This window comes from Schistocerca serialis, chromosome 2 (assembly GCF_023864345.2).
Source record: "Schistocerca serialis cubense isolate TAMUIC-IGC-003099 chromosome 2, iqSchSeri2.2, whole genome shotgun sequence".
In the NCBI taxonomy this organism is placed as follows: Eukaryota; Metazoa; Arthropoda; class Insecta; order Orthoptera; family Acrididae; genus Schistocerca; species Schistocerca serialis.
Genome location: NC_064639.1, coordinates 513749989 through 513775975, shown reverse-complemented (window position 1 = coordinate 513775975; position 25987 = coordinate 513749989). Strand labels below are relative to the sequence as shown.

The window sequence follows — 25987 nt, the reverse complement described above, 5'->3', positions numbered from 1 at the left end:
CTTCTGCTTTAACTGATCATCTCCATGTCATTTTGAGCCTGCCTTGTCTCTGCCATTCCTGAGAGATCTAATAAAGTGCTTTCTTTGCAATATGTTCATTTGATCTCCTATGTGTATGTCCTAACCATCTCCACTTCCTGCTGCTTTATGTAATGCATATTGAGTTTATTTAATAAGACTACAACAAACCAAAAATTCATTTCTGTGGTAATGAGTGTTGATTAAGTTAGAATCATCTACATTTGTGTGATCCATCAGACTATTCCTTATTACAAAGTTTTTGTATGAGTTTGAATGGTTATGGAGGTATCTCAATAAACATCAGGAATGACCTTTCAACAAAATGAATAACTCCTGACATTAAAACTTTCTGCATTGAAAGTGTATTTGAGGCAGCTGCTACATTATTGTCAGACTGTTAACTAATTGTAATGTCTGTATACTGTTCTCTTGACAGGAGCATTGATGTTTTTATGGAGGTATTAGAGAGAACAATCTCATAATTGCAAAAACACACTCAATATTATATTTTAATTTTTTGGTATGTTAATACTGATCTTAGGACTACAATAACAAAATACTTGGACCTGCTAAATGTCCTCAGGTCACACAATATGTATTGTGCAAATAACATGTCAACAGGATAGTTATCAAGTCTGAAGAATGTTGTAACATATGTAGAAACAAATAGATATGAATAGGGATTTTTAACACTATGTATCTATCAACTCATGAAGGGGTATGGTTAAAATTGCTGACAAAAAATCTCACAGAGCAGCGTGAACAATCCAAGTACACCAGAACTGTTAGTGACACACACATCAATGACAGAGTGGTCCAACTACCTGTCTCAACTTGCAAATGATGATGGAGTTCTTGACAGATTTGTCAATCTTCTTTTTAATGTGCTTAATAAGTGTTATTCTACAGCACTAAAGGGATAGAATGGGAAATCAAGCAAAGGTAGCAAAAGAAGTAGACATTGTTAGTTCACACCTGTCTTCCACAGATTAAGAACTCTGACCATGAACATCTATGACAAATCAAAGAACAGTGAAGAAGACAGACTTCATTACCTTCAACTAAAGAAGAGATACAGATCAGAAATTATAAAACAGAAACAAATTGCAAACGATAACTGGGGAGAGTATTGTACCTTGGAAGACTTTCATCTCTAGCCTGCCTTGTAATAGAAGTTAAATATATGTTCTTATATCATTTTCAAATGGTGGCATTCACTTTTCATGTGCTATTGTTTTTTAGTGAAATAACAAAAATAACCCGAGAAATCAAGGTTTTTCCTAATTTGATAACATATTCAGTGGTACACAATGATCATGTACATAGGAACAATTATTTGTTTGAAATTAAAATGTGTCACAATTGAGAAAATCTTGTAATACTATATATCATAGTCCATATGTTACATTATTAGACTACTCCGCACCAATAACCAGCTAGTGAAATCAAATTAAGCATAAATATTATCAAAGACCAGTTATAAGTTAAATGCATTTTGAAACTGAAGCTATTGGAAAACAACACAAATTTTCATTTTCAAGGCAGGTAAAACTGTTAAGACATTAAGAAAAGTCAGTTAATTTGGAAATATCACATGTTCTAAGGTACAAGACCTTCCTCTGTTTCAAGAAACAGAAGTAAGGTTCAACTGTCCACACTTTGTACACTGTCCAATCACATTAATGTGACCACCTATCAAAAGTCCAAATAACCACCTTTTGCAGCAAAGACTGCTGTCAGACATGCAGAAAGAGAGTCAGTAAGGTTCTGAAAGGTACCAAGAAAGATGTGAGGCCCTGTTGACTCCAGTGCTATAGCCAGCTGTACTAGCTTTTCTGGTTGAGAACCCATTGTGTAAACACCCCAATCAAGAAGGTCGCACAGATGCTCGATTGAGTTTTAATCACGGAAGTTTGTTTGACAGGGGAGTATAGTAAATTCATCCTGGTGTTCTCTGAACCCCACAACATACTCTCTGAAGCATGTGGCACATTGCATTGTCCTGCTGGTAGATGCTACTGTGCTTAAGAAAATCAAACTGCATGTAGGAGTGGAGATGGTCACCAAGGATAGATGCATACTTGTGTTGACCCATTGTGCCTTCCAGAATGACACACTCATCCAGGGAATGCCCTGTGGCCTGGATCCTTCTGACAATAGTTGCAGGTTGTTTGCTTTCAGACATTTCACACTGTATATGCCAACTGCCATATGTCCAATTGTCCAATGGAGCATTACATGTAATTCATCTGAAAATGCAATCTATTGCCATTCATTGGATGTACGGGTAGTCAGTTGTTCAACTAATGCACATCTATTTGCCTGTATACATCTCAGCACCTGTTGTTCACCTCTGTTATCTATGGTCCACTGTGCATCACAGTTACCTTGGTGCCAGTTTTGAATAGCACCATCTTGCCATCCAAGGTGTACTTTAACCAGGATGGCATGCAAACACCTTACAAACTTTGCCATTTTGGAAATTCCTCCACTTTTGGCTCAAAAGCAAATTATCATGTCATTTCAGACATTAGATAAATTGCTTCATTTCCACATTACAACAATGATTGCACTGTTTTCCACACTCCCCCGAGGTGCTTTATATAACCTCCACTGCCAATACTATCAGCTACCATCTTTGAGCGATTATTGGATGTTGAAATCATATATAGGTGGAAGTCACATTAATGTCACTGGACCATGTATAACTAGTTTTCAAGATAAATGGAATTTTACTTTCCATAAAATTCTCTACCTGAAGAATTAACAATATATTCTAAATATGTTTAATGTATTATAGAGTACTTAAATGTGTTGAACTTGAAATATTTACAAATGATGAGTAAAAACCAACCTCATGTCTAGCAACAACAATAACTGTAGAAAATAGTGGTTACTGCTCATGGTGGTCTCTAGTGCACGTTCATTCATTTGATTCTAAAATCAGTCATTAGACTGAAGTACCTACCAAAAAACATCATATATGCAATCTTCTAGGTACAACACTCTTCCCCATATTAAACAATCATAAAACAAATGCAAGGCTGCTTAAAGTGTTATCAATTCAGAACTGGGTAACAGCAACAGAGTCATTTTTATACTATCTACATAATATGTTGATATCAGAAAGTAAAAAGTGGACTTTAAAGAAATGAGCTCTGGATTCCTAAATATTTCATGAGGTGTGCCTGTAAGTTCAGTGCTGGGACCCTTATTGTTTATAATTTTATTAATGACCTGCCTTGTATCATGCCATGTAAATCTGTCTTTATGCTGAGGAACTGGAACTGGTGTAGAAGGCCTCTTATGGGAGGGAGGCAGCAGGTACACAGGATAAGAATGTCACACAGGCACTGTCACTAGCAAGACTACAGGGAAGAGTGTGTGGCTGTACAGCCCTAACTTCATTCATGCTGCATTCACATCCACTTCCCCCAGTCTCCACTTCCTCTGTTCTGTCACCCTTTCCCAATCCATTCCTGGATGCCATCATCCTTATGCATTCCATGAACTCACTGATATTGGTGCCCTTCTCAGCTGTGCTCCTGTTGTCTCTGCCTTCTGCATTCCTATCCTGCGGAACTGCTGTCTCCTTCCCAACCATGAGCCATCCTACCCGTATGTCTCTTCCCTCTCCTGTCTCTTGTCTCCTCTTGCCCATCCCACCCAAAACATGCCTTCACCCCAGTCAAACTGCTGAACTCCAGTCCTGGCACATTGTGTTCAGCCAACACAACATAGCTATACAGGTGTGTGTGTGTGTGTGTGTGTGTGTGTGTGTGTGTGTGCGTGTGTGTGAATGAGTGAGACCTCTACTCCAAAAAAATTAGTTACAGAATCAGAAATCATTGTTTCTTCATGTAATGCTTGCAATGGAATAATAACCACTACCTGACAAAAAACTGAAACACCCAGACCATACTTTTTTCCAGAACTAAAATGGAATACAAATGGGCAATTTATTGACATAGCCTCCCTGTCATTCAACACACTTACTCCAGTGGGTAGGAAGTATACAGATTCATTTGGAGAAAAAAATTTTGTTCGTGTGTGCAGTCACTCATGCACTGCCTATTGCAAATGAAATTTCTTTCCTCCTATCACCTCTTTGAGTGGTGAGTATGGCAGATGTGGCAGAGGGCATCAGTCTTTCAGTTATAGGGTGAGCAGCTGTGGCATCCATTTTGTAGGCATTTTGAGAAACTTAAGCTCTTCATGAATGATATGATGTACTGAGCCATGAGTAACATTCAGATTTGCTGCTATTTCATTCACCATCACATGGCAATTTCCCATCCAATGGCTTCAATTTCTGCAGTGGACTCTGGGGTCACAACACACAGTGCCTCACCTGGGCACTGGGAGGCTGCCAGAGCAGCCACTACATTTCTGAACTTTCTACTCCACCCACACACCTGCTGCATTGGACCTTCATTCAATGATGGATTTCAGTTCATTTCATATCTTCACTGTTCAGAAAACAAATGACAGAATGCTGTTCTTCCTTTGCACATGTTGCATGGGGGAGCCACTTTGAACTGGTATTTTGGCTGCATTTCACTTGTCTGTAGTATGCTGCCACCTTTAGGGCATCCTTACATCATTGGTAACAGTACTGCCAACTATCAGAACAATAGTGTGAAATTTCAATTTTTAATTACACTTTTAGGGTTTGCATTTGAATCTCCCTCATACATACTATCAGTAGGTAAACAATTAAGAGTTATACCTCTCTGTTGGTTGGTTGGTTGGTTTTGGGGAAGGAGACCAGACAGCGAGGTCATCGGTCTCATCGGATTAGGGAAGGACGGGGAAGGAAGTCGGCCGTGCCCTTTGAAAGGAACCATCCCGGCATTTGCCTATACCTCTCTGTGACAGGTAGAACAGATACCAGAGTTTATGTGCTGGTACCAATCTTGGTAGGATACATGAAAGGCATGAACAGCATCAAATGCTATGAATGACACAGAGATGCCATGTACTCATGTAGACAGTGTTATCATCATCTGACAGAGTTTAAAGATGCCTCATTGTGGGTCTGTTTTGGATGGCTCATCAAATTGTGCATTATCCAGATTTGTGGGGCTTTGGAATGTGGCAGTGGCCCAATATTGAATTGCATGGGAACTTGATGGCAGGCATACTTGTCATCAAGGTTCTAGTCGACCACACCTGCCATCAAAGGATAAGTAGTAATGGACTCCCTCTGACATTTTGTGTCATCCTGTCCATTGGATGGTTAGCAGCAGCCAGACTAGGCAGTTATTGTCTTATGCATAGCCTGCTATTGACACCAGAACACAAACAGCTATTTTTGGATTGGTGTCATGACTGGGAAGCATGGACTGCTGATGACACACTCAGATCTGACAAGTACATCTACACCACTCTATTGTGCCAAGTGGTTTTCATTCAGTCACCTATGCATGTGGAAGATGGCTGTAAGGTGTTATCAGGAGAAGAGGTAATTCTATCCTGGATGATTAAATATGAGAGTGTAATTTAAAAAATGTTTGAAGTGATCATGTTAATCTTGACATAACATTTAATGTATTCTTGATACGGTGGCAACAAGCATGGACAGAAAATAAATATAATTTTCTTGTAATAATTCATTAATTAAATAATGGTTGTTATCATTTTAATTCTAATAATAACATTGTATTCAATACATCAAATGGCAGAACAATTAGGAGAAAGAGGAGGAGGAGAGTAGAAAGTACATCAGACAAAATAAGAATTCATCATCTGCTTTATGTGCAATTTGAATATCTTGACATGTAACCTGAGGCAGCTACTAAGATTTAATTCACATGATGAGCAAGTGCTGGCTGTCAACAACAAAGTGACAAAATGCTTCAAAATTCCTTTTTTAATAAGTTAAGAGGGACTGTGATTTGTAAAGAGCCATAATGATAAAAATGGTGCTATGTATGATGTTAATGTTGACACTCACAACACCAACAAAAATATATACAGGAAAGTACATGAAAGTGAGGAAGAAAAAGTTGATAATAATAACAAAGAAAAAGTGAAAATTATATATCGGGTATGTACTTGTGGAGGAACGTATGAGGAAGGAGAAGGGATAAAAAAATCTAAACTCCACCAAACAAGCCAGGAAGGCCCAATGGTACTGACTGGTCGCCATGTCATCCTCAGTCCACAGGCACCACTGAATGTGGATATGGAGGGGCATGTAGTCAGCACATCACTCTCACAGCAATATGCCAGTTTGCGAAACTGGAGCAGCTACTTGTCAATCAAGTAGTCCCTCAGTTTGCCTCACAAGGGTTGAGTGCACCCCGCTTGCCAACAGTGTTCACCAGACCAGATGGTCACCCATCCAAATGCTAGCCCAGCCCGGCAGCACTTAACTTCAGTGATCTGATGAGAACCGATGTTACCACTGTGACAAGGCCACTGGAAAGGAGAAGGAATAGAAGATGAAATTTATGTTAATGACTGGAATACTTTCTCCAAACAAAGATCAAGGACCTACTTATTACACTGTCTGGAATTAGCCATATGAGCTGCATGAGCAACTGGTTTTCCTGCTTAAATTGAATTCTGTTTGTAGTAGCTCATAAATCACCAAAGAAAAGCTTGAAAGTAATGTATTACTGCTTAAAGTGAAAGAAACAATTTCCATGTTTTGATAAATACTTTTACTTGGGAATCAACTATGTCAAATATCCGTGACTCCTCTCCTTCTTGCGTGAAGTTGCAAATTCAGTGAAAAATATGACAAAATATCCCTGCAATCAAAACTGTGCAACAGTCAATTTTCCTTAGTCCAGTATTGTTACAGTATGAATGTTGCAGGCACCATTGTTATAATTTCCAGCATGATATTTTGGCTGCTACATTGCTTTATGACCAAAATGAAATTTTGTGAATTTCAAGTTCCACCTTATATAAAAGTTGCTTTTAAGATCAGAATTTTGGAACCAAATATGTTGGTAACTGGGTCCCAACACCAATTTGATTCCTTCCAGTCAGCTGGCCTCAAACACATTAATTTCTTGTACTTATCCATCTTTTAGTATCATTTATTATTTCTTCCTGTCTCCACACTGCCTCCACCCCTCACCCCACCTCACCCTCCTCTCCCTTCTAAATGGTTTATCGCCTTCCATACTCTCCTACCATCTGCACTTTTTTCTTATCCTCATTCTTTATCTTTTCCTTCATGGCTTTGCTGTCCCCTTTCTGGTAAGAATTTTGTGTTTCTTTAATTCATCTTTTTGTATGTGGAAGCTCCATCTCATATCCCTTCTGCAATCTTCATTGGTTTACTGTTACTCATCATGGTATTGACTTCCAAGTAGCTCATAATTTGTCTGTTGCACTCCTTTCCTTGGATTCCATTCCAAATAATGAAAAATTTAGTCAAAGCCAGATACTTATTAAATATTTATGTCTTCAAATTTATGACTGAAAATAAGAAATGTGACTATTAACTAACCTTGAACCAACAGAAAGTAAGTTATTTCATCTTTTCCAAACACATTTTCAGCTGAACATGTATAATTTCCAGTATCACTTAATTTTACAGCAGGAATGAGAAGTGTCCATTCAGAATTGATACGGAGATGATCATCTTCTTGTATTGATTTCCCACTGAAAAATGTAAAAATTGGCGATATCAGTGAAAACATGCTGACACTTACATAAACATATGAAAATATGTTACTTAGCAAGAATTAATGTGTGGTATCAAAAGAATTTCTTGTGTGGACATAAAGATATTAATCTGTTTTCATTACATGAGAATTTACCACAGAACAGAACATTTTTTTCAGTTGTAGACAGCTTTACATAGTTGTTTCAAAGTAACAAGACACACACAGACTAGAGAGGAGACCAGTCAGTATAATCAGACATAAATGCAGTTGCATTTTGTTGAGATGGTAACAGCTGGCTCCTGTTCACAAAAAACTGGAAATTTGATTGAGATATGTAAGGAGGTTAAAAACTGCTGACAGTGAGAGTAACTCTGATGAAAGTCTTGAAATAATGAATCACAAATCTGGAACAAAATACACTCCTGGAAATGGAAAAAAGAACACATTGACATCGGTGTGTCAGACCCACCATACTTGCTCCGGACACTGCGAGACGGCTGTACAAGCAATGATCACACGCACGGCACAGCGGACACACCAGGAACCGCGGTGTTGGCCGTCGAATGGCGCTAGCTGCGCAGCATTTGTGCACCGCCGCCGTCAGTGTCAGCCAGTTTGCCGTGGCATACGGAGCTCCATCGCAGTCTTTAACACTGGTAGCATGCCGCGACAGCGTGGACGTGAACCGCATGTGCAGTTGACGGACTTTGAGCGAGGGCGTATAGTGGGCATGCAGGAGGCCGGGTGGATGTACCGCCGAATTGCTCAACACGTGGGGCGTGAAGTCTCCACAGTACATCGATATTGTTGCCAGTGGTCAGCGGAAGGTGCACGTGCCCGTCGACCTGGGACCGGACCGCAGCGACGCACGGATGCACGCCAAGACCGTAGGATCCTACGCAGTGCCGTAGGGGACCGCACCACCACTTCCCAGCAAATTAGGGACACTGTTGCTCCTGGGGTATCGGCGAGGACCATTCGCAACCGTCTCCACGAAGCTGGGCTATGGTCCCGCACACCGTTAGGCCGTCTTCCGCTCACGCCCCAACATCGTGCAGCCCGCCTCCAGTGGTGTCGCGACAGGCGTGAATGGAGGGACGAATGGAGACGTGTCGTCTTCAGCAATGAGAGTCGCTTCTGCCTTGGTGCCAATGATGGTCGTATGCATGTTTGGCGCCGTGCAGGTGAGCGCCACAATCAGGACTGCATACGACCGAGGCACACAGGGCCAACACCCGGCATCATGGTGTGGGGAGCGATCTCCTACACTGGCCGTACACCACTGGTGATCGTCGAGGGGACACTGAATAGTGCACGGTACATCCAAACCGTCATCGAACCCATCGTTCTACCATTCCTAGACCGGCAAGGGAACTTGCTGTTCCAACAGGACAATGCACGTCTGCATGTATCCCGTGCGACCCAACGTGCTCTAGAAGGTGTAAGTCAACTACCCTGGCCAGCAAGATCTCCGGATCTGTCCCCCATTGAGCATGTTTGGGACTGGATGAAGCGTCGTCTCACGCGGTCTGCACGTCCAGCACGAACGCTGGTCCAACTGAGGCGCCAGGTGGAAATGGCATGGCAAGCTGTTCCACAGGACTACATCCAGCATCTCTACGATCGTCTCCATGGGAGAATAGCAGCCTGCATAGCTGCGAAAGGTGGATATACACTGTACTAGTGCCGACATTGTGCATGCTATGTTGCCTGTGTCTATGTGCCTGTGGTTCTGTCAGTGTGATCATGTGATGTATCTGACCCCAGGAATGCGTCAATAAAGTTTCCCCTTCCTGTGACAATGAATTCACGGTGTTCTTATTTCAATTTCCAGGAGTGTAAGTGTTTTGCAGGTAACCACTTAACCTTATATCTACCATCAGGTTATTTGACAGGATCCGCATTTCACTGCGATCTGCATTTCACAACTGTCCTTTCTTAATGAGTTTTAGATAGCGTCCCAGCTGAATATTTGATTCTTCTCTGCAGGAAAACATATATTCCATATGATTTGATAGCATTATATTACACTACCTAAACGTGAAATTGTGAGCTATTGGAAATGTATGGTGATAGGCTCTGATTGATTTGTTTGAGTCTTAGCATATTATTGCCCAAGGGACCAGTGGTGGGGCCACTCTTGTTTGTTATTTATAAAATCACATGCCCTCTAGTATTACAGTTGATTCTAAAAAAAAAAATATGTTTGCTGATTACTCTAGCTTGGTAAAAAAGGTTGTTGTTTGCAGTGTTGACACTGTTTCAAATAGTGCAGTTCAAGACAAGTTCATAGCTTGTGGAAAATAAACTAATGCTACATTACAGTAAGACTCAGTATTTGCAATTTATAACACACAGTTCAACAAAACATGATGTTTTAATTTCACAAAATGGGCATGTGGTTAGTGAAACTGCACAGTTAAAATTTCTAGGTGTTGAGATAGATAGTAAACTGTCACAGAAAGCCCACATTCATAATCTTGATCAAAGACTTAATGCTGCTATGTTTACTATTAGAATGGTATCTGAAGTAAGTGATAATTTAGCATGGAAAGAAGTATTGTCATTCGCTTATCACATTTAGTGTTATATTTTGGGGTAATTTTTCCCATTCTCAAAGAGTAGTTTCGGCTCAGAAATAGACGGGTTGGGCAGTAAGTGATGTTAGTTTGTGAACCTCTTGTCTACCCCTGGTCGTTAGTTTGGGTAATCTGACATTGGCCTCTCAATGTATACAGGGTGTACTTAGTCTGGGAACACTTTCAATTTTTTATTGCACAAGACCTAAACATTGCATTTTGAAGAGAAACTGAAATTTTTTTTACAAACATTCGATATGCGAACCATGAGTCACCTGGCAGACATCAATATGGCAAACGAATTCTTGCCATACCCATCTCAGCATGGCATCGATGACTCTGGCAGTTGCTTCCCATATTCTCTCCCGGAGCTCTGCTACCTCACATGATAGAGGTGGTACACACACCAGAGCTTTAATGTTTCCCCACAGAAAAAAGTCACACAGACTGAGATCTGGTGATTGGGTGGGCCATTTCCTGAAACAGCTGTCCCCTTCTGTAGCACGGCCGATCCATCGATGCGGCAGCTCTGTGCTCAGGTATCCATGAACTTCACAATGAAAATAGGCTGGAGCCCCATCCTGCTGAAAGATGAATGGAGAGTCTGACTGCATTTGAGGCATCAGCCTTTGCTGCAACAAGTAGGAATATTCAGTGACAGTGCTCTTGGCAAATAAGAATGGCCCGTACAGTTTGTGACATGACGAGGCACAAAAAACATTTACCTTTGCGGAATCACGCTCAAATTCAATGCATTCGTGTAGATGCTTTGTACCCCAGATTTGACAATTATGCCTATTCACTTTCCCATTAGTGTGAAAAGTGGCTTCATCACTAAAAATTAAGCAATCAACAATGCCATCCCCATCCTCATTCAATTGTTGCAGCTGCAAACAAAACTCAAAACGCTTGTCTTTGTCGTCATCATTGAGCTTCTACACTAGCTCCAATTTGAATGGTTTCATAGATAGCTTCTTTCACAAGACTTTCCACACTGTCATTGGAGCCATTTCAAGTTCACGAGATGCATGAAGCACCAATTTCTTTGGACTCCTTACGAATGTCTCTCGTACGTGCTCCACATTCACTTCACTCACACTGGGACATCTGCTTCTCTTTGCCAGGCATAAGCAACCCATCATAACAAATTTGTTGTGCCAGTGGTAACTGGTCTTCCTTGTTGGTGGCTTCCTACCTTTCTTGGTTCTAAACATCCATTGAACAGCTGTAGCACACTTGTTTTTGTCGAATTCAAAAAAAAAAAAAAAAAAAAAAAAAAAAAAAAAAAAAAAAAAAAAAAAAAAAAAAAAAAAAAAAACTTTAAGTGTTTCTCTTCAAAATGATGTATGTATGATATCTGTACAATGTTTGGTTCTTCTGTCATAAATAACTGAAAGTGTTCCCAGACTTTATGTACTCCCTGTACATTCTTTACAGTCATTTCTTGTTAACAATATCAGCTTATTACCCTGAATTAGTAGCTTTCACGCAGTTAATACTAGACAAAAATCCAATCTGCATCTGGATCACACTTCCTTGATTTTTGTGCAGGTCAGTTGTGTGTCACAAATCAAGCTCTTGCTATTGAATAATTTCATGTCTGATAAGTTTCGTGGTACTGGTGCATGGTGAAGCACACATCATATCAATGCTATCATGCTGCAGAGGATACATTGTTGCTATGAACTCCTCACCTGTATTTATTCATCCTCAGTGTCTACACAAAAACTTGTATGGTGGCTGCACCACAGTTGCTATGCAGCATGGGTTACTTCAAAGTTGGCAATGGAGGAGTAAGGAGTGATGAGAAGGAGAAAAGAATACAGTGTGCAAGTTAGTGATCACAAGGGTATGAAACATAATTCATGAAACAAGACTAAAGATGAATATACAGCTTGTCAAGGACTTTAGGAGATAGTGAGAGAAATAAGAAGTTACTTTATAGTGTCTGGGGAACAAAATTGAGCAGGGATGGACTTATTTAAAGGTATGACTTCAGAAAATTGAGATAATCATTTGAGTCGCACATATATTTAAATATGCTTTATTTAGAAGGTTGCACCACAACTCTTTTACTTAGTGATGATGAATAAAAAAAAATTCTGCCACAATTAATTCAAGAGCCTCATGAAGCAGGTCAGACCAGGACTGGCCAGGTGAAGTTACGTCAACTAAAACCCACCTACCAGGGACACTGGAGTTGCAATATTGTTAATGCAGCAGAAATGCTATGTAGCTGACTGCTACACAACTCAGGTGTGGCTCTGTTCTCTGTTGTGGCTAACATGATGGGAATTTATGGCTTGGCAAAACAGAGATGAGTCAAGCCCTTGTAAATGATAGTCGTTTCTGGACAGAGGTATGCAGCCTAACAGCTCCAGTTTTGAGGGGAGGTCCATACTGGTGTTTGTGTTGATAAGAGGCTGCAAGCTGCTACTACTGGACTTGATCTCTGCTAGCCACAGGCCTAGCATTTGCACAAGTCTGATGCTGCATATCTAGTGTCCTACAACCAGTGGGCCAGCAGTGAGCCTACTTCCAGTCACTGCCATCCTCCTGTATTTGTGGTCTACAGTTCAAGACCTGTGCCATGCAAGCTGCCCATCCATCTGCACTTGTATAGGCAAAAATCTGCTGCTGTCCACCTCAGTGTGTGTAGGCAACACTGTCGCTGAGAACTGTCTCCTCCACAGTGAGTCCACAGTATGATTCTGAGCACTCCAGCGCACCCTGTTCTGAGCCACATGGTTGCCTCAAGTATGTGTGGCTGCTGCAGCAGGCTGCTGCCCATTACTGGAGTCAGCACCATTTCCAAGTTGCTGGCATCATCATTTCACCAGTGAAGCAACACTGGAACTGCCAGTGACAACAGACTGCTTGCTGTCAGCAGCAGCTCCTCACTGAATGAGCACAGCTTACACCTTGTGGGTGCTGACACCTCAGAGAATGTCAGGACTGTTGTAGTTTGCTGTGCAGTAAAATGAACATTTAACAATGCTGTTCTCATGATGATATGTTGGTTGACAACCAGGCATCCACCCTCCACTCCACTGCAACCCTGCCCAGGGTGATGAACTGCTCGCTTTCTGACCACAGTGAACGCAGTTCCACAAATCACTGTAGAGGTCCTCCACTCCCAACCTCTACAAGTGGCATCAGAAGTGTTTGTCACCTCTACAAGTGATGTCATACACAAGGCTGACGTCTGCAGCTGAAATCAGTACCTCATCTCCAGTCGCAGCTCTAGTATCAACATGCATTTGAATGAGTGCAGTATTTTTTGTTTCTTTTTTGTGATTCTGTTTGACTAAAAATGTCAAGAGAAGTCAGTGGATCTCGTACCACATGTTTAATTGTGTTGCCACATTCAATGAGTGGCAAGTAGACTCCTACTGTTCTGAGATATGTAGATATGAATATTAGTTTTGTCTGGTTAGTATGGGAAATGTATCTTACATAAGCAAGAGGTGTTGGTTATTGTCTGGAAGTGTGTAAGGTGTTAACCTATGTAGTGATTTAGAAGTTGAAGCTCAGTTTCCTCAAGAAGCGTTACGGTAGTATTACATTCAAGAGTCTGTGTCACTATTCTATTTCTTACTGTCGTCAGTTGTTTTTTGTGTGATTGACAAAGGGTTGATCATGTTGTTTTTGATACCATGAGGTTATCATGGAGGAAACATTGCGAATTTTAGCAGCTGAATTAGCTGAGTTGTGAGCACACAATGCAAACATGTATAAGGCAACGCATGGGAGCAGATCAGGCAGGTATAGTGGAGAAAGCAAATGTTGGGGAGAAAAATATGGCTTTATGCAATAGAGTTACTCCAGGGTGTGGAGAAAAGGCAGAAAAAAAACTGGTGAGTGGTGGCCTAAAAACAATCACCAGTATGTTTTTCTGGCGATAAAGAACAGAAGCTTTTGGAGAGGTGTGAAAGAAGGAAAAAGAGAAATCTTGTGTGGAAGCAGAAAGTAAGGAGAAAGAAGTTAGTAACTGCAGTTTAAGTGATGCAAAAGTAGCAACATTGTGGAAATTAAGGAGAATAATGTGGAATTATCAGTTCCAGTATCTTCTGAAAATGCAGATCCTGAATCACCTGCTGTGCTAAATGAAGTGAATGTGTGCTGTACTGAAGTGAATGAGTGTGCGGGTAGCAACACATGCGATATTGATTTAGCTGCAGTAGTTTCCACCCCACTGGGTGATAACAGGTGTTGTTTTAAGGACATGGAGCCTGGGCCAGATACTAAAGGAAGTACAAGGGTTATTTTGAAAGTGTCGCGAAATGGAAACCACTATGAAAATCTGATGATGTTTTGCATGGGTGTGTTGGGCAGTGTCTCTAGGATGTCTGTCAATCATGTTATGTCATTCTTTTTAGTTATGAGCACACAGTGAGCACATAAAGAATCCTAGAACAATAGTGCCTCCCGCCAAGTATGACGGCCTGGTGAGAAATTTCACCTGAAGCTATGCAGCCAACATTACATAACTGACATGCATTTTATTCTTCAAGACAATTCTCAGCCACATTCTGCAGGGACAATGAAGATGCTCCTGCATTGTTTTCAACTGGAAATGTTTGATTATCCACTATACAGCCCATAATTATCTCTCTCTGAGTTTCATCTCTGCTCACATGAACCGCTGGCTATGAAGACAACATTTTGGCACAGACAACAAGCTGTAGGCCAGTGTAGAGAATTGGTGGAAAGCACTGGTGGCTGCCTTCTATAACGAGGGTATTGGAAAGTTGGTACAATGCTACAACAAACGTCTAAGTCAGATTGGTGACTACGGAGATAAATAGCTGGTAGTTGTATCTAACTGTTGCAAATAAAACAAGTTTTGATTTTCACTGTGGTTTCCATTTTTGACCTATTGTTCCTTACTTTCTGAATAGCCCTCATATATATGCCAATGATTTTTATGTCATACAGAGAAGAAGTGCAGGCAGTAATTTTTTTGTAGATACTGCAGAGGATGGTACAGGAAGCTATTCATAAAGTTAACTGTGTTACAGATGTTGTTGGTAATGAGGTTTTATGGATGCAGATGTTGTGGCAATGAAATGGTATAGAAGCAATTATTTCTGAATGATGCAGATTTGTTGTCATCTGTGATGTTGGCACTCCTGCTGAGGTTGGAGAGGGGTGGGACAAGAAAAGTGCTTGTAATTCCGGTGGTCAGGGGACAAGGCTGAATGCTTTCAGAAATGTGCACCTGAGGATCAGGAGGTTCATGAAAATAATGACCCTTGTGATATAATACGTACTGGAGGTAAAGTGGAAATGTCAACAAGAATTGTTCTTTGGTGTTACATCGTGGAACACACAGTGGAATGCTGTTCCAATTGTGGAAAATTGTTACCACTGATGTATTGCTGCAAGGTTTATTTGTCATGAAGGGTAAGGCAATTGAACTACAGGCAAAATCACTAAGACTTAATTCACATGATGTAGTACTGCAAGACACAAAGGAACATAACATTGGAAGAAGAAGTCAGACTGTAATTAGCATTAAGCCAAGGGGAATAAGTGGAGCTGCCTGTTAATGCATTGCATGTGATAGTACATTATGTGGATTGTGTGTGAGAACAGTTTTAGGGATGTGTTTTCTGAGAAGACAAAGTTCCAGATTATGTGCCAAAGCAGCAAGTAAAGACATCAATAGATGCATGAAAAGTGCTGATCATTAGAGGTAAACTGAGCAGGACCACTCACTGTGAAAAGATGATTTGTTAAGTAAATCTGTTAAGAGGGAAAGAGTTTTCCACTACTATTTTTAATTTGTTATGTGACTGGTTAACTGAGTAATGTTCATGATTGAAAAACAAGGTGAGTTCAGCAAAGAGTGAGAAGGACACATTTCTGCTAAGCAGATGCTCCAGCAAATGCAGCAGTGCCATGGTAACTGACATCACACTGCCTTAATGATGAGCACCTATATCTAAATCTACAGTGTCACAGTATCCAGCACCTTCATGGATCTGACAATACTTGGTACAGTCAATATTTATTTTAGGCAAAAGACCACCCTCCCATGCTAACTCCCAGTACAGTGACTACCAGTAGACTGGGTTACCCGTAGCAAACAGTTATTAGTTAAGTGAGGATTACTTAACACCAGATAAACAATGAGGACTACTGAGAATAATGAGTGAGAAGGTTTGTGTTAAACAATTGTTAAAACTTTTGTCAAGTCAAGATAAGATGGTATTGTCACTTTATTAGCTTGTAAGTGATGATTCAATGGAACTAGTCCATTTGTGAAAATGAGAGAAGTACAGTGGGCTAATTGTAAAAAGTATTATTCAGATTAAGAATAAAGCAAATGAACCTGGTGATTTAAGCTGAACTAGTGTTAGGAAAGAAGTCAATGTACTGTACATCATTGTCAACTTGTAAGCAGTGTCTAAATCTTTGCAGAATTACCAAGAGCTCTGCTCTGATGGACTGGATCTTATAAATAGTGTGGGCAAGGGTGTGTGTGTGTGTGTGTGTCTGTGTGTGTGTGTGTGTGTGTGTGTGTGTGTGTGTGTGTGTGTGTGTGTGTGTGTGTGTGTTGCACCACAACTGTTTTACTTGTAGTGGCTGAAAAAAAAAAGACACAACATGGTTGATGTGAGAGCTCATGGAAACGGGTCTGACTGGGACTGGTCAGATGGAGTCACATCAGGAGCAGTCTGCTGATACAACAAGAACTGTCACCACAGCATTGGGCAGTTACCACACAGTCCAGCCCAGCACACAGGCCAGAGTCATAATATCACTGACACACACACAAGAAAGTCAGTGCCGCTGTGGCACTGATTACCCTATTGCTACACAACTGATCCATGGCTCTGTTGTGGCTTACATGATGGGAATTGAAGCCTTGACAAAACAGACACAACCTACTTCCATATAAATGCACCTAATTTTCAGACAGATCTATGAAGTCTGACAGCCACCCATTACGAGGAGGGGCCTATGCCAGTTTTCAAGTCATTGAACGGCTGCAAGTTGCTACCATCAGATTTTGTCTCTGCTAGCCACAGTCCTGCCATTTGCACTACATCTAATGCTGCTGACTTAGTGCCCCACGAGCAGTGGACCAGCAACAAGCCTACTTCCAGTTGCTGCCAGCCTCCTGCACTGGCAATCTATGGTTCGGGCTCAGGGTAGTGTGAGTTGCCAGGCTGCCTTTGATTGTGTGAAAAAACTCTGATGCTGTCTGTCTGCACTTGTGTGGGCAGGCACTACTGCTGAGAGACATATTCTCCACAACTGGCGCATGGTGTGATTCTTCATACTTGATGCACCTTGCCCCAAGCTGCACAGCTGCCTCTAGTTTGTGTGGTTGCTATTGTGGGCTGCCATCTGTTACTGGAGTAAGCATACTTTCATTTCACTAGCCTAGAAACATCATAAGCTGCCAGTGACAAGAGGCTCCTTGCTGATGGCAGTACCTCGTTGCTGACCGAGGATGACTTACATCTTGGGGACACTGACACTTCTCAGCAAGTCATGAGTGCTGAAGTTTGCTGTGCAGTGAAATGGATATTTAACAATGCTGTTTTCATGACACTACATTGGTCAACAACCAGACATAAAGCTGCTGCACCACGGCAACCATCCCCAGAGTGGTGAACTACTGGCTTCCTGAGAACTGACATCCCAATTCATCAACCACTGCAAAAGGTCATCAACTCCTGACCTCTACAAAAGAATAATGGAGTTAACTGTGGTGACATGAGAGATCTGCTGCAAAACCAGGCTACTGATTTAACTTAATATATATGAAGGTGCACCACAAATACAACAATGTCTCAGCTAGCTTGTAAAGTCATGCACTTGTTTTCTTGAAACAAGCCAGCATAGTGATATCTTGCTCACATTTGTGAATATAAAGTGATTACAATTTCTAAATGGAATAAAACTATTATTTACTTGGATTACATTGCATAAAATATATTAATCCATTATGAGCTGAGGCATTCAAGTCACATAAAGGCAATATGACTAAAACCCACTGAAACTGTAAGATTAAAACCTGACTTGAGTGTAGCTTGCGTCATGTGTGCATGCTTACCATGCCTGTAGCTTCACCATGCTCTCTGGAACTCAATCAAACAACCTCTGTTTAGCCCAGGTATAGGCAACCTTTAGTGACACATGGGCATGATTCACATACTTAAGCTCAGAGGATGCATAGTCATGATGTGACAGCAATGTTCCTAGCACATAATGTCAAAATGATAGCATCCATGACTTTAATGTTTCTGGGATAACATGCTGATATGAATGGCACCCTTTTCCTGACACACCACACAAACAAACAATGCCTTAAAATTTAGTGTTTCTGAGAAAACATTCATTTTAGATTCACCTGGGATTTCTTCTGCAAGCCAGATTAAAACCACCTTTCTTCACTCCATTTTAGTTTTCTACTTCTTTCATTTTCTGACCTGTCTATTTTTTGCCATCCCCCCTCCCACCTCTGTTATCTGCAATGCACTTAGCTTTTCACTCTTATTAACTCATGCATGATGTTTTAGCAGCAATCTCGGTCTCTCATATTACACTGACTTCTGCCCTTAAGTTTTCAAATCTCATCCCAACAATCAGTCTTTCCTTCTCATCCTGTTCAGTTTTCAAATCTCATCCCAACAATCAGTCTTTCCTTCTCATCCTGTTCCTTTCCTTCTCATTCTGGGGTTCTGGATGACTTTTCTGAACTGTACCCCTTTTCCTAAACCTCTCCAGTTCTTTTCCTGCACTCTTATTCCTTCCCCCTCATCTCTTCTACCAGAGGAAGGGGCCAGTGGCTCCGAAAGCTTGCACAAGTTAGACCTTTTTTTGTGGGTGTGTGTGAGAGTGTGTGTGTGTGTGTGTGTGTGTGTGTGTGTGTGTGTGTGTGTATTGTCCTGTTGCTGCTTGGTGAGTAGATTGTTTTAGCTACCCAATTGTATTGTCAAAAAGTTATTAAGACTGATTATTTTTGTTGTAGATACACACACACACACACACACACACACACACACACACACACAGGTAATCTATGGGTACCTCTTGTTATCTTGACAAGTGGAATATGCAGCTCATTTGAAACAGAAAGACAAATACATTTATCAACTTCATTTCAACAGTGAATTACAACCCTTCTTGCATTTGGTTCTTTTTGTGTAGTCATCTTGAGAGTTTCATCAGATTCTGACATCTATTTAGACACTTTTAGTCATAACATCCTGGGTGCAATATATTCCAGCTGGGAATTATCTGAAGGGTCTTTGAGGATGACTCTAATATTCAAGTTACAGTCTAGAAAAACTTTCCAAAATACTGGCTAGAAATGGCGCTACTGCTGGTGCTTCAACCCTATTTTCTCCAACACCACCAACAGCTCACATTCTGGTTGGTTTCCAAGTAGAGAGCACAAACGAAACCACTGCCCAAACACCTAGCATATTCTACAGTCTATAAGATGCTATGCACTATAAGGTGCATCTTAATTTTTAAGCATGTTTTTTAAGAAATAACATTTTTACCATTTTTGTTATTAGATTGTAAAAACAGACTAAAAAAATTCTTAGTTTACAAAACTGAACTGGCCTTCAGAATTCCTGAAAATCACCATCTGAACATTCTTCTTCTTCTTCTTCTTCTTCCTCTTCCTCTTTGTTGTCATAATTGTCCTCTTTAAATATAAGACAGTCTTCACTGCCATCAGGAGCATTACTTATGCTGCACTTCTTGAAATGTTTAACAATAATGTCTTCTCTCATTCTAGACCACAACTGTTTTATCCACTGACACACTTATTTGATTGTAGGTCATTTTATAGCACCCTTAAGTGTGAATTCATGTTGAGTTCCACCCATCATCTGCTTATTCCATTCCTCTCTCATATACACATTAAATTGTTTATTTAATGAGACATCAAGATGTTGCAATTGTGAAGTAAGTCCTTCCACAATAACAGCAGTATTTTCCTATTTCAGTTTCTCTTTCACAGAATTTTTCAAATCACTGCTAACCTGATCCAGCACAAGAAGTGAACTCTTCTTCAATAAAGCACCTTTCTTTTTCTCCCACACTCTGTTAGTCTATAATTTCATGCCAGTCCTGTCCATCCAGCTCTTGTCATATATATGAACAACAACACCTGGCAGTATTTCAGAAAGTTTTGGCATCATTTTGTGCTTGAAAATGATCACTGGATGAAGTTTAGTACCATCAGAACAATATGAAAGGACAACAATGTACTGCATTTTTTCATGTCCACATGTTTTTGTAGTTACAGTTTTAGTACTTTTCATGGGAACAGTTCTGTTACTCAGCACATCAAACATCATAGGAGTCCAATCCAAATATGCTACTTGGCTTAGGTCCATGCAGGTTTTCTTTTGATGTAGGATAATAAAGCAATAGAAACATAATATTTTATCTTCACACTCTTGTGGCATTTTCTGAGATATTTTGGTTTTGGTTCACATGCTAAGTCCATGACACTTTGTAAACCTGTTACACCAACCAACATCACCCTTAAAGTCTGCTACGTTCCACTGTAGTATAAGCCTATGAGTATGTATTTTAATCACTTTCGTATTAATTCCAGTGCCATCTTGATGATGTCTTTGAATCCATTTCATTACATCATCTACTAGTTTTGGCCATTTTACATGCAGTCCTCTATTTGCAAATTTAGTCTTCTTCATCTTTTTTCAATCATGAATGATTTTTACTGTTGTTGCAGGGCCAAAATGCCGCTCAGAGGCTCTGTTCCATGTTCTTCTGCATATGCTGTTACTTTCAGTTTATAGCACACATCATATGGATACCTTTTGTTTTTTTCCATTACAAAACTAGTTACTAACAAAAATATTGTACTGTTACCAATAAAATGAATCACTTTCAAATCAAGTTCACTGGCAACATCTCAAAATGTTATAATGAAACTAAGAGACCATTTCAAAAATGTGGGTAAACCAAAAAAAATTGCTGTCAGATAATGGAACTCAGTTTTCAGCCAGGCAGTTTACAAAATTTTTGGTGTGGGAAAGTGTGAACCATATATTAATTTCACCCACAAAGTAACACAGCAGAAAGGATCATGTGTGAATTGGGCAGGCTTTGTCAGACGTATTGCGTAGGTAGATATTCAAAGAGGACAGATATGGTGAAAGAATTTTAAAAGGTACTAAATGAGTTGACACATTCAGCTACAAAGGTTTCCCCAATGGAAACAGCAGGAAAACAGATAGAAGGAGAAACCCTCCTAAAGTGGGTTGAATGGCCACTGTAGGATGTTGGTATACAGGGCTCACAGAGCATGGTCTCAAAGTTTTCTAGTGTAATTAGTAGACGGTATAACATCAGAAATTTGTTAATCAATAGAGATTGTATTCACTATTTAGCCAAGTCCATAGACTGGGAAAGATTTGGAAGAAAGATAGCCATAAGCAAGGGACAATCTGTGATGTCAGTACAACTGCAGGGCTATGAAATAGCAATAGGTTTTGAAAGGAGCCTCTGAAAAATGAGTGGCACGAGTTGTGTGCTTACAGTATTAAAGATGTTAATGTGAATGTTTTGAAGCAATTTTCAAACGTTTTCTTGTGTTGTGTTGGGGAGTAAACAAACTGAATTGATTTTAAAGTCTGGTGTGAAAGGGTATGTGAACCCAAAAGGAATTGATTAGTTATAGATTGAAGTACAAATGGAGAGAGCAAAATTTGAGAAAGAGGCTCTCCTTGATGTAGAGAATGTTCGAATCTGCCATCCTAGCGTGAAGAGTACTAAATATGTATTTAGTCAGACCTAAGTTACAAGGAATATCAAAGCGATTGTAATAATTTTGAGTGGGTAAAACTTTAACCTTTATATGGTCTCTGATCTATAGAAATCTTGTCCTAAATGGCCACATAATATTGAATATTAAAGTAGACCTATTAGTGAGTTACCATAAGGGATAAAAATTTGTATAATTTTGAAGTTTGTAAAATTTTATGATTTAGAAGGGACTGTTTCACTCTTTCTCGAATGTTGGGGGAGGATTTGTATCTTTTTATGGGAATGTACATAGACGTATCTCAAATAATTATTGTGGGGAAAGGCATTATACCTTGCATTTTTTTGGTAAGGTATGGTATGGCATGGTATGGTATGATATGGTATGGGTTGTGCGAGTTTTTGTTTGGCAAGTCTGCCTGTGCTTAGGTATTAAGTCCAATCCATTCACACTGTACAGAACTGACCAATTGTCTCTGAAACCTTTGAATAAGCAGGTGTACAATTTAGTGCAATAGTCTCAAGTTTCACTATGCTCTCATTTCTCTCCAGAAATCTAACTAAGTAACCACACTATACTTTCCGTTGGCATTCCGTAGAAGGAGTAGGAACCACTTTTTGGGCCCTGGTGTGGTGAAGCTGATGGTGTCTATTCTGTAGAATTGATGGATACCATCTTTTCCAGCCCACCAGTGAAAACCGCTCCCATTAGGGTGGTGTGGGGTGAGGGGTGGGAAGAGTACCATTCTTTGGAGTCTGTCTTCTGTCCGTCTTTGCTCAGTGCACTCCTAGTTCTTCCTTTTCTTTTCTTTCTCCCTCTATTGGGCTACAGTTCTATCCTAACTCTATCCACATGCAATTGTTTCATTGTGTGAACCTTTCTTTATATTCAGTCTATTCATTCTATAAAACTTCACTTGTTATAGCAAGCCCAAGAGGGTTTCTGACTCCAGTAGTGTAAACATTGGTTGGTAACTATTGGGTGTTACTCTGTACCATAATAAGATTTAAAAGACATATTTTATATAGTTGTGCACAATGATGAATTTGAACAGTATATTATCAAATATTACCGTATATGGAATTGCGATATGTCATGGGATGAACAAGGAATCTGTTCTATTTTATTAATTACATACCTGCTATCTCATCTCAACAAAAGATGGTAGATTGACATAAAAACTGATATACATATAGTTGTATGTGGAACATACATAGTAAAAAAGAGGATTATACAAGTAGAAGTAACGAATACTCAGAAAAATCAGGACTATAGTCCAGCAGTTGTAGTGCGAATAATTAAAATTGAAAAATTTGTGGTGATACAGTGAACATATGAATTTGTCAATTTCTTGAATAAAAAACATTACCTAGACTGTTTTTATTCAAGAAATTCAATTAAAGTTATTTTCCCATTGGTTTATTATAGGTAGAAACTACTTACTAATCAAATACTTGTTAATTTATAAGCAATGGCAGAATTTGAAGGTACAAGATTTTCCAGATTTTTGTGGCCAAAGTTTGAAAATAAATAATTTCATTGAGTGCAAGTGAAATCTTGTACTAAACTTGAACGTAAATGAACAAGATTTATTAGTAGAATTATTTGCAATTTTCTTATCCAGAATAATAATTCAGAATATAAAGTTTTAATTATTAGGTAAGAACATTTATTAGGGGACAAGTTCTGCTTTGTGTGTTTTATTACTTGCATGAGGTATTCCACCTGATCTCCATGCCATTCCAAGAGAGTTGAAAATGTACTTGGATTCCTGATGGGCAAAGTAGTCAAAGGTGGCAAAGAGTCTTCTGTGCAAGCCACACTATCAATGAATATCAAAGACCAGAAGGTCATATAGTACTATATATATATGTATGTACTGAAAAAATTCTTTTTATTTGTTACCCAGAAAATATTATGTAACAAGATACATATCACTGACATGATCACAATGAGGTAACTCAAAATGTAAATAGACCCTTGCACTAGACAGTGTTCTGGGATTGTGATGGTGCGGCCGGAAGGAGAGTGTTAGCAAGCTTCTGAATCTCTGCAACTTTTACTGATCGCATTGATGCACTGCTGCTGCCAGTTGAATCCATTGGTGCTAGATAGAGATAAGTTACCCGTGGCATTAAATATATAGCCATTTTTAAGACTGGTGGGAATTTTAAATCAAACACTGAACATTTTGAGTATAAGACGCACCTGACTTTTGAAGCTAATTTTTTTGAAGAAAAATGTCTCTCTTATAATCGGTAAAATACAGTAAATAAGACAACTAGTATAGTTGTGTAAGAAGTGAACCAGTCATGCAGGAACCCTGAAACTTGTCATCAATCAATCACATTGTCTGACAATTTAATTAGGTCATGACTGTATCATTGAGATCCTTATGCTTGCATGCTTAAGCATGTCATCATCAAATTTGACCTTTTATTTGGTCTTCATTCTTAAAACTTTAAATGGAATTGACTGCGTAGAGAACCCTAATGAATTAAAGATCTCTAAAATATTTTACAATTTTTCCTAGCCTGTGTCTTGGATGTCAAAATTTGCATTATTTCCGGTGATGTGCTGGTGAATTTCTTCCCTGCACATGAATTGTGTCACACTGTTTCTGATGCAGAGAACAGAGACATAAATATTCAAAATTGTTAATACTCTGGACTTGGTAATGGGAGAATGACCTAGGACTAGTCTTACCCTACTATACAGACAATTTAGTTTTGGATTTATGTAATGTTGGTGACAAAGGAATATTGTATATTGTGCCAAAACGAGTAACCTATTTGAAATATGTGATTTTGGGGGGGGGGGGGGGGGGGGGCGGCCTCAAATACATTATACAGAGATAACTGCTACTAACTGTATTCTCAGTATGGGCAGGAGATAAGAAATCTGTGACATCTCGTCATAAACTTTGTTAACATGTTCTTCCGAAAGTAAGCATAATTAAGATATTTTTTTTAATAAACTGGAGGTAAGACCTTGTAAGTACCCAAAAACTTGTGCTGAAACTTCAGTTGATAGATTTATGGAGTCTGCTTATTTAAAGAGTAATCAGCTTTTGAGGAATGAGTGTGACTTCTTTGTCACAATCACAAGTAATAACGTACCTAGAAGATTTTTTTGAAACTTCAGGCAATGAATTTATCAAGTTTGCTTATTCATAGGGTAGTCATATTTTGAAGATTTTTTTTTTCATAATGAAAGTAATAATGAACAACATGACATAGCTTAAAACTTTATTTGTAGAGACCTACCCGTGGAACCACTCTCGGCGTGGAGGAGGCTGACCAACAGCAATGCAGGGTAACTGTAGTTCCTCCCCACGTGCAACCTTCATTTTATGGCCAAATGATGCAATTCTTGCAGGTGTGTGTGTTGATGGTGCTTGGACAACACTTGTGCTTGGCACACCTTCACCTGCAGCTGTTGCTGCTGAAACTTTCATTTCATAGCGCCGTTGTGGTGATAGATGTGACAAAGTGTAATGTGTCTGACTTGGTGGCACTTCAAACTGCTCCATTGGCTGTAGAGATTTATTGTCACATTGTATTTCTCTGAATATAAGTAAAAATTTACAATATCACAAGTCTTCACAGCACCAAAGCAAGTACGCCGATCACAATTTCTACACTCAAGATTTTAAAATAAATTATGCAGAATGCTACAATGATTAAAGAATATAATGAGATAGAATGATAATTCCTGAGATGGATAAATAATTATCTAGTCAATAAACCATTTTAATGTCACACTTACTTCATATTGAACCTCCACTCAGAATGAGATACACTCTGAGATACTATAATTTGTACAGAACTCTATTTCATAAATGCAGTCTAGTTAGATTGTAAGGGAAGTTTTCCTTGTGACCAAAGTTTTAATCTGCTGTTGTTAAGAATTACCATTACAGTTAATACTTTCTTTCACATGTATTTTCATTTCAAGTATTTGTATTTGTATTATGAGCAATAAAATGT

The 25987-nt window shown here is 39.5% G+C and overlaps 1 protein-coding gene across 1 annotated transcript in view; it reads right to left on the bottom strand.

Moving 5' to 3' along the window:
- The window catches only part of LOC126456165 (Down syndrome cell adhesion molecule-like protein Dscam2), a 358605-nt gene that overhangs the window by 123723 nt on the left and 208895 nt on the right, over nucleotides 1-25987 (bottom strand). The window contains exons 13-14 of the mRNA XM_050091919.1: nucleotides 25265-25533; nucleotides 7490-7644 (exon numbers count right to left, since the gene is read on the bottom strand). Coding sequence (XP_049947876.1) covers nucleotides 7490-7644; nucleotides 25265-25533 — 424 coding nt within the window. The remainder of the gene's footprint in view (nucleotides 1-7489; nucleotides 7645-25264; nucleotides 25534-25987) is intronic.